General features: G+C 54.6%; 1 protein-coding gene across 1 annotated transcript in view; it reads right to left on the bottom strand.

Annotated features, from left to right (window-relative positions):
* The window catches only part of LOC146246472 (protein kinase C-binding protein NELL1-like), a 109,261-nt gene that overhangs the window by 55,834 nt on the left and 43,374 nt on the right, over positions 1–10,053 (bottom strand). Inside the window, 2 exon segments of the mRNA XM_084682886.1 lie at positions 6,837–6,965; positions 8,191–8,290. Of these exon segments, the coding sequence (XP_084539012.1) occupies positions 6,837–6,965; positions 8,191–8,290 (229 nt within the window).

Raw genomic sequence — 10,053 nt, 5'->3', positions numbered from 1 at the left:
CCAGAGATCACACAGAGATCACCCAGAGATCACACAGAGATCAACCAGGGATCACAAAGGGATCACCCAGGGGTCACCCAGGGGTCACCCAGAGATCACCCAGAGATCACCCAGAGATCACAAAGGGATCACCCAGGGGTCACAAAGAGATAACATACTTCTACAGGAGCAGGGTTGGAGTGTAACCCTACAGGAGGGTATCTCTCCACGAGCAGGGTTGGAGTGTAACCCTACAGGAGGGTATCTCTCCTGGAGCAGGGTTGGAGTGTAACCCTACAGGAGGGTATCTCTCCAGGAGCAGGGTTGGAGTGTAACCCTACAGGAGGGTATCTCTCCATGAGCAGGGATAGAGTATAACCCTACAGGAGGGTATCTCTCCAGGAGCAGGGATAGAGTATAACCCTACAGGAGGGTATCTCTCCAGGAGCAGGGTTGGAGTGTAACCCTACAGGAGGGTATCTCTCCTGGAGCAGGGTTGGAGTGTAACCCTACAGGAGGGTATCTCTCCAGGAGCAGGGTTGGAGTGTAACCCTACAGGAGGGTATCTCTCCAGGAGCAGGGTTGGAGTGTAACCTTACAGGAGGGTATCTCTCCAGGAGCAGGGTTGGAGTGTAACCCTACAGGAGGGTATCTCTCCAGGAGCAGGGTTGGAGTGTAACCCTACAGGAGGGTATCTCTCCAGGAGCAGGGTTAGGGTTTGCTCTGAACAATATACTACTTGACATTTCATTCCTGTTGATGGACAGTTGATATCGATCACAGGAGTAGCTGCAGGTCACTTAGTCTCTCACACTATCACTCCAACTCACTGGTAGTGTTTGACTACAGATCAAGAGGTTGCAGCTTCAACCCCCCCCCCCACCTTGCCCCTGTCTGTCTGTGCCCCCCACACCTTATCCCTGCCCCCCCACCACCACCTGTCTGTCTCTTTGGATAAAAGCATCTGTTAAATGAACCCATCCTTATTATCATTAAACGAGAAACCTGTGGTGAAGGTTGACTTTGGGGAAAGAAGCTCTTAATGGAACAACGATAAGGGCCATTCAGAGGGTGTAGAGAGAGAGAGAGAGAGAGAGAGAGAGAGAGAGAGAGAGAGAGAGAGAGAGAGAGAGAGAGAGAGAGAGAGAGAGAGAGAGAGAGAGAGAGAGAGAGAGAGAGAGAAGGGGGCTAACACTATCGCCTTGTGAGTTAGTGACCCGTTGTGCATCTGAGAATAGACCTACGCTGTACAATAACAGCAGATTTATGGAAATGAGGCTGGAGGAGTCCAGGCGTGAGGGCATCTCTCGGAGAGCACCGGGCCGTTTGATCTGAGGCACATTAGCATATCTAAAGACACAGACTCAAGTCTGGGAAGTAGATGGGGAAAGAGAGGACGAGTGAGAGAGAGAGAGAGAGAGAGAGAGAGAAAGAGAGAGAGAGAGAGAGAGAGAGAGAGAGAGAGAGAGAGAGAGAGAGAGAGAGAGAGAGAGAGAGAGAGAGAGAGGGAGAGGGAGAGGGAGAGGGAGAGGGAGGGAGAGAGAGAGAGAGAGAGAGAGAGAGAGGGAGAGGGAGATGGAGAGAGAGATGGAGATGGAGAAAAGGAGAGATGGAGAGAGAGAGAGAGAGAGAGAGGGAGAGAGGTCCTTTACTGGTCACCATCACAGAGAGAGGTCCATTTAGAACGATCAGCCAAGATGGGTGATATTAGTTTAAGTAGCATATACACAGGCAGGATGATAGGAGCTATAAAACACACTGATTCAGCCCTAACCTCACACAGGGGGTCATCTATGAGGAGGAGAGAGAGAGAGATAGAGAGAGACAGAGAGAGACAGAGAGAGACAGAGAGATAGAGAGAGACAGAGAGAAAGGGAGGGAGGGAGGAAGAGAGAGAGAGAGAGAGAGAGAGAGAGAGAGAGAGAGAGAGGGGGGGGGGGAGGGAGAGAGAAAGAGACAGGCAGTTTCTACAGTCCTACTTTGTTCCTGCAGTACAGTATGTCCAGCAGGGAAACAGTCATTTTGCTCCCTGGTGAAATAATAATCATGATGATTACACCCTCACTAGGGTTGATACCATCTCCATCATGGTCATCATTTCCATCAGGCGTTGATGGTTTGCAACTCAGCTGGGGTCGATGGTTTATGACGGACCAGATGAGAGTCCTGCCCAGCCTACCGGCCCACCACATCACCCACATCACCCACATCATCACCCACATCACCCACATCATCACCCACATCACCCACATCATCCACATCACACACACACACAGCGTGTAAGTGCGTAAATACGTGCGTGTGTAGGTGTGTATATACGTGTGTAGGTGTGTGTGGATGGGGGGGGGGCTGTGGCAGGCCTATAGGTACCCTGTCCTATGGTGATGGTTAAACTGAAGCATGTGATGAACTACAGACACAAATGATGACAGCAGGAACATTCAGTAACCACAATATTCCCCACAAGACTTCAAATTAGCTGAGATACAAAATCCCACAATATCCAGAGTCTGACGTTTAACACAGCGCCTGCAGACAGAGAGCACAGATGGAGTTGGTGGAGCGTGTGTGTGGAGTGTGAGTGTGCATGTGTGTGCATGTGTGTGTGTGTGTGTGTGTGTGGAGTGTGTGTGTGTGTGTGTGAGTGGAGCTCTCGTGAAAGAAGAGTCCATCTCTTCTAGTCAAACTTTCATCCTGTCCCTCATCCGGCTCTCCTCCAATCAGCTCCAAGCTTCAAGCAAACAGGACTCCCAAAGGCCCCTTTGTTTTCATAAGCAATTATGAAACACCAACATGGTGCTTCTGCTCCTTCACCAGCCTGGCCCTGAAGGCTCAGCACTTGGGAAGCATGTTCTCAACAGCAGGGATAGAGAGAGAGAGGAAGAGAGAGAGAGAGAGAGAGAGAGAGAGAGAGAGAGAGAGAGGAAGAGAGGGAAGAGAGAGAGAGAGAGAGAGAGAGAAGGGGGGAGGAAGAGAGACAGAGAGACTTTTGACTTTTAAAGATACCTTTATTGGGCAGTTAGAACTACCAGCCAACCAAGCTGTCTCACCACACCAAACCCTTCATATCAAGACAAAACCACTTCACTTACAACTCCCACACAATATTAGTTCCTCAAACCAACCCCCCCCCCCCCCCAAAAAAAAGATACCCCCCCAAAACAGCAAAAAACACAAAAGAAAACAATAAATACAAACCCCCTATTCACAGCTTTAACTCTAGACCTCCAATTTCCCACCAACTTGTAATACGAGAACTCAATTCTCAATCTTGCCGTGACCAGCCCCAGCAACACTGCTCTCGCATCAACCGACCCCACTCCCAAACGCCTACTCTTCCTCGTCTTCCATATAGCGAGCTTGGCCTGCCCAAAAAGGAAAGATGCGAGGCATACTCTCCTCTTCTCTGGAACTGAGTACCTGGGTCCGCCTAGAAACAGCCGCAGTGAAAACTCCCCCCCGAGCCTCCTACCCCAGTCCTGCAGCACCTGAAACAGTGCCTGTAGCCTGGAACACTGACTAAAAAGATGCCTAACATCCTCCTCCTGATCGCAAAAAAGACATTCCTGTGTCTTCCAAAAAAGACACACATGTCTGTTAGTAGCGATTGCCCCGTGAATAATCCTCCACTGCAGATCAGCTGTGCGCTTCTCTGTGGGAGGCTTATACAGGGTGCGCCAGCATCCTATCAGGGCCTAACCTCCACCATTGCTCTCTGATGCCGCACTTTGACAGCCATCATGTAGAAAGCCTTCCTGTTTACTTGCTCCAGGGTCCCACACCCGCCCACCCCGAAGGACAGGATAGATTTGTGACTCCTGCCACACCTACGCCCCCGGTGCAGTTAGGGCCCTTGTGACTGCCAGAGTCTTTTGCCACGCCAGCATCATAGACCGGTAAAAGGGAGTCAACTCCGCCAAATCCATTTCCCCAGGGCGGGTGAGGAACAACTGTCTCTCATAGTTGAAACCCAAGAGAGAGAGAGAGGGGGGGGAGGGAGAGGGAGGGAGGGAGAGGAAGAGAGAGAGAGAGAGAGAGAGAGGGGGGGAGAGGTAGAGAGAGGAAGAGAGAGAGAGAGAGAGAGAGAGAGGGGGGGGGGGGGAGAGGTAGAGAGAGGAAGAGAGAGAGAGAGAGAGAGAGGAAGAGAGAGAGAGAGGGGGGGGGAGAGAGAGATGGAGAGAGAAAAGGAGAGAGAGAGACGGGGAGGGAGAGAGAGAGAGAGAGGAAGAGGGAGGGGGAGAGGGAGAGGAAGAGGGAGAGAGAGAAGACAGAGAGAGAGAGAGAGAGTGGGAGAGAGAGGGAGAGAGAGAGAGGAACTGTCGTTCCTCATGTTGTTTTTGAATTGTGTTGTTGATGTATGGTTGTCTGTTGTTGTGCCTCTTGCTTTGACAATACGGTTGTAATGACTGTCATACTAATAAAGCTGAATTGAATTGAATTGAGATAGAGAGAGAGAGGAAGAGAGAGAGAGAGAGAGAGAGAGAGAGAGAGAGAGAGAGAGAGAGAGAGAGAGAGAGAGAGGGAGAGAGGGGGAGGGACACAGAGAGAGGGCTTGACAGTCTCTTGGCAACACTAACACTAAGCAACACTTGACTGCAGAACGCACCAGCGACAGGGAGTTTCATCTTAAAACAATGTGACACAAACCCCCAGCATGCAGCACTAGACATCCGTGCACCTACAAGCCCTGTCTCACATCTTCAATCACCTGCCGCTGAATCATTCATGAGCTCCGTCAGAGACGAGCGCAGCTAGCTTTCAGTCCTACCAGGAGTACCTCTGTGTTTACCCTGCTAGTAGGAGGAAATTCATTTGCGGTTTTGAACATCAGTTACATCCTTATCACCACCCCCACACACACACACACACACACACACACACACACACACACACACACACACACACACACACACACACACACACACACACACTCCCCAGCTGTGGTTGATGAGCACATGAACATGCCTCTAGAAAGAGCCGCAGTGTTACTGCACACCCGTTGGTCACCTCTCCCCCCACCCAACCCCCAACACCACCCTCCCCCCGCCCAACCCCCAACACCACCCTCCCCCACCCAACCCCCAACACCACCCTCCCCCCGCCCAACCCCCAACACCACCCTCCCCCACCCAACCCACAACACCACCCTCCCCCCGCCCAACCCCCAACACCACCCTCCCCCCGCCCAACCCCCAACACCACCCTCCCCCACCCAACCCCCAACACCACCCTCCCCCCGCCCAACCCCCAACACCACCCTCCCCCACCCAACCCACAACACCACCCTCCCCCCGCCCAACCCCCAACACCACCCTCCCCCCGCCCAACCCCCAACACCACCCTCCCCCACCCAACCCCCAACACCACCCTCCCCCACCCAACCCCCAACACCACCCTCCCCCTGCCCAACCCCCAACCCCACCCTCACCCCACCCAACCCCCAACACCACCCTCACCCCACCCAACCCCCAACACCACCCTCCCCCCGCCCAACACCACCCTCCCCCCGCCCAACCCCCAACACCACCCTCACCCCACCCAACCCCCAACACCACCCTCCCCCCACCCAACCCCCAACACCACCCTCCCAACGCCCAACACCACCCTCCCCCCGCCCAACCCCCAACACCACCCTTCCAACGCCCAACCCCCAACACCACCCTCCCCCCACCACCACCCTCCCCCCACCCAACCCCCAACAACACCCTCACCCCACCCAACCCCCAACACCACCCTCCCCCCGCCCAACACCACCCTCCCCCCGCCCAACACCACCCTCCCCCCGCCCAACCCCCAACACCACCCTCCCCCCACCCAACCCCCAACACCACCCTCCCCCTGCCCAACCTCCAACACCACCCTTCCACAGCTTAGTCAGCATGAGACCTCCACAAAAAACTCCACCCTAACCCCCACATTAACCCCATGGGCCCTGTACCAGGAAGGAAGATCAGGATGCTTCTAAGGGCCCTGGTCACACAGGGCCCCAGCAGAACCCCAGACTTTCCTGTGTGATTTAGATTTTGGTGCCTAGAGTACAAATTAGCCAGGGGGCCCAGAAAGCCTAGCGGTGCCCCTGCATAACCATAACACCTGGCCCCAGAGTGCCTGGCCCCAGAGTGCCTGGCCCCAGAGGGCCTGGCTCCAGAGTGCCTGGCCCCAGAGGGCCTGGCCCCAGAGTGCCTGGCCCCAGAGTGCCTGGCCCCAGAGGGCCTGGCTCCAGAGTGCCTGGCCCCAGAGGGCCTGGCCCCAGAGTGCCTGGCTCCAGAGTGCCTGGCCCCAGAGGGCCTGGCTCCAGAGTGCCTGGCCCCAGAGTGCCTGGCTCCAGAGTGCCTGGCCCCAGAGTGCCTGGCCCCAGAGTGCCTGGCTCCAGAGGGTCTGGCCCCAGAGTGCCTGGCCCCAGAGTGCCTGGCCCCAGAGTGCCTGGCCCCAGAGTGCCTTGCCTGGCCCCAGAGTGCCTGGCCCCAGAGTGCCTTGCCTGGCCCCAGAGGGCCTGGCCCCAGAGTGCCTGGCCCCAGAGTGCCTGGCCCCAGAGGGCCTGGCCCCAGAGTGCCTGGCCCCAGAGTGCCTGGCCCCAGAGTGCCTGGCCCCAGAGTGCCTGGCCCCAGAGTGCCTTGCCTGGCCCCAGAGTGCCTGGCCCCAGAGTGCCTTGCCTGGCCCCAGAGTGCCTGGCCCCAGAGGGCCTGGCCCCAGAGGGCCTGGCCCCAGAGGGCCTGGCCCCAGAGTGCCTGGCCCCAGAGTGCCTGGCCCCAGAGTGGATGGCTTCAGAGCGGATGGCTCCAGCTCCTTCCCAAACCAGGTCCCTGACCACGGATGTCCCACAATCCGTAGTTGCTAGGCGACGGTGCTCCTCCTACCTTGGCAGTCGGTGGCGTCTCCACGGACGGATGTGAAGCCGCTCCTACACTCGCACTCCGCCCGGCTGTCGCGGTTCCTGCACTCAGAGTGTTCCCCGCACACAAGCCCCTCGGAGCAGAAGTCAAACCCTGCAGGAAGGAGACACAAGTCAAACCCTGCAGGAAGGAGACACAAGTCAAACCCTGCAGGAAGGAGACAGCCCCAGTCAGCCTGTCCCTGGCCTCATCACAGCTGACTGGAGGGGGAGGTGGAGGTGAGTACACACCTCATTCAGGTCCCATCATGAAGAGTAAAACATGGGAACTTCACAATTACTGAATGTTTGGCCCCTTCAGCCCTTTACACCCCCCCCTTACACAGTCACCTCCAGATAAGAGGCCAGAACACAGAATGTGATCCATCCAGCATACACACTTTCTCAGATCTGAAGTTTAACTGAAGAACTCCGTTAAACTGAATACTCATGATACCTCTGCAGTCTCTCTACCTCTCTCCCTCTCCCTCTCCCCCTCTCCCCTCTCCTCCTCTCTCTCTCTCTCTCTCTCTCTCTCTCTCTCTCTCTCTCTCTCTCTCTCTCTCTCCCTCTCTCCCTCTCTCCCTCCCTTGGTTGGCTGGCAGTTCTAACTGCCCAATAAAGGTATCTTTAAAAGTCAAAGTCTCTCCCTCCACCCCCTCCCCTTTTCTCATCCCCCTCCCTCCCTCCTACCCTTTCTCTCACTTGCTCACTCACTCACTCACCCACCCTCCCTCTCTACCTTTCTCCCTCCCTCCCCCCTCTTTCTCTCCATGAACATAGTAAAAAGTCAAAATAGAGGGCTTCAAATCTGGCCTTTCCTTTCAGTCAAACATGCATGTTTAATGCCAGGAAAGCCAGGATATGATTGCCCTCAAACATTCTCAATATGCTGCTTTGTACATGTCAGACACGGCTGTAAGTCTCCCATTGGCTTGTCACAGCAGAATCCTCTCACCTCATTGGTTTCCTGCTCACCTGACCATCAGGTTTTTCCCCCTAATCAAAGGCTCAACAGTTGCTTGGCCCTAACAATTTGTTTATTCAATCTATTTACTAAATTACCCGTGGATATCTGTCTGCTACAGCATGCATCTGGCAGGATGGAGGGCAGGATGTAAATTGGCATCGTGGGAGATCTGTCCTGCTGCCTGCCAAGAGCAGATGAAACTTCCACACAGGGTGTAAACACAAAGACAGTGCCGCCTGGGACGCCCAGTTAGAACATGCCCCAGGGTCCGTTATCTTCCCCCTGGTGGGCCGAGCCAATGAGAGGCCGTCTGTGTCAATGATGGGGATCATGGGCTGGGGGCTGGACCAATGGAGGGCAAGGAACTCACCTTTGCAAACGTTGCAGCACCTGTTGTCGGGCAGAATCTGCTCTCTGACAGAACAGTTGAGGTCTGGACAGGACTCTGACACTTTCACCATCAAGCCGTTCTGGACAAACAGGAGAGGATGGAGACATTACACATATAGAACATATATAGCAGACATATAGCAGATATGCAGCAGCTATATAGCAGATGTGTAACAGACACACAGCAGACACACAGCAGACACACAGCAGGAGGAAGAGGAGGGAGGGAGGGAGGGAGGGAGGGAGGGAGGGAGGGAGGGAGGGAGGGAGGGAGGGAGGGAGGGAGGGAGGGAGGGAGGGAGGGAGGGAGGGAGGGAGGGAGGGAGGGAGGGAGGGAGGGAGGGAGACTCTCAACTCTCTACACACACACACACACACACACTCTCTCTCTCACACACACACACACACAAACTCTCTCTCTCACACACACACACACACAAACTTGAACCACATGCACACACACAAAGAAAGAGAACAGAAGGGGGTAGATTAAACACTGTTTTCTTCCCATGAGGTTTAAAAACAAATAGTTGTGTGTAGCGTTGCCACGACAGCCTGTCTACATGGTCGGGGTACAAGGGTCCCTACTCACCCTTCACTGTGAAGCACCACCACAGCCCTCAAGCTCTCTCTACCACAGCCCTGCAACACAACTCTACCTCTCTCTACCACAGGCCTGCAACACAACTCTACCTCTCTCTACCACAGCCCTGCAACACAACTCTACCTCTCTCTACCACAGCCCTGCAACACAACTCTACCTCTCTCTACCACAGCCCTGCAACACAACTCTACGTCTCTCTACCACAGCCCTGCAACACAACTCTACCTCTCTCTACCACAGCCCTGCAACACAACTCTACCTCTCTCTGCCACAGCCCTGCAACACAACTCTACCTCTCTCTACCACAGCCCTGCAACACAACTCTACCTCTCTCTGCCACAGCCCTGCAACACAACTCTACCTCTCTCTGCCACAGCCCTGCAACACAACTCTACCTGCCTCTCCCTCTCCCTCTCACTCTCACTCTCACTCTCACTCTTGCTCCCTCTCCCTCTCTGTCACAAGCTCTCTCTACCTCCCCCTCCCCTTCTGTCTCTCTTTTTCATGTCTCTCTGTCATGGATTTTCTCTCCCTCTCTCTCCCTCTCTCTCCCTCTCTCTTCATCTCCTTGTCCCTCTCTCTCCCTCTCTCTTCATCTCCTTGTCCCTCTCTCTCCCTCTCTCTTCATCTCCTTGTCCCTCTCTCTCCCTCTCTCTCCCTCTCTCTCCCTCTCTCTCCCTCTCTCTCCCTCTCTCTCCCTCTCTCTCCCTCTCTCTCCCTCTCTCTCCCTCTCTCTTCATCTCCTTGTCCCTCTCCTTCTCCCTCAAAGTTGCTTCAAAGTCGTCTCCTTCCAGGTGCCAGACCAACCTCCCTCCGTCTCCATGCTGCATGGGCTTCTGAAGGAGAGAAACAGTCCTGTCTGACCTCCCTCCGTCTCCATGCTGCATGGGCTTCTGAAGGAGAGAAACAGTCCTGTCTGACCTCCCTCTGACTCCATCTCTCTTCTTTCTTTCTATCCCTGTCTTTCTCTCCTTTTCTCTTTTTCTCCCTCTCTCCATCTCCTCCCCCCCCCTCCATCTCCTGCTCCCCCGGCTCCTGAGATGACTGCACTCTGGGTGAGCAGCCTAGAGACTAGGCAGGCTCCTTGTGAACAGACAGCTAGGCAGGAGGACCAGTCCAGAATGGGTTTTATCAAATATAAATGTATTAAATAAGAGCTTTATGCATTTTCATTATAATTATCTTTTGCTACACAATTGGAATTACTTAATATGTACAGATTTTGTATATTCACACACA

Source organism: Hypomesus nipponensis, chromosome 19 (assembly GCF_054491055.1).
Source record: "Hypomesus nipponensis isolate SF chromosome 19, ASM5449105v1, whole genome shotgun sequence".
Taxonomy (NCBI): Eukaryota; Metazoa; Chordata; class Actinopteri; order Osmeriformes; family Osmeridae; genus Hypomesus; species Hypomesus nipponensis.
This window is presented reverse-complemented; position numbering and strand designations above follow the sequence as displayed.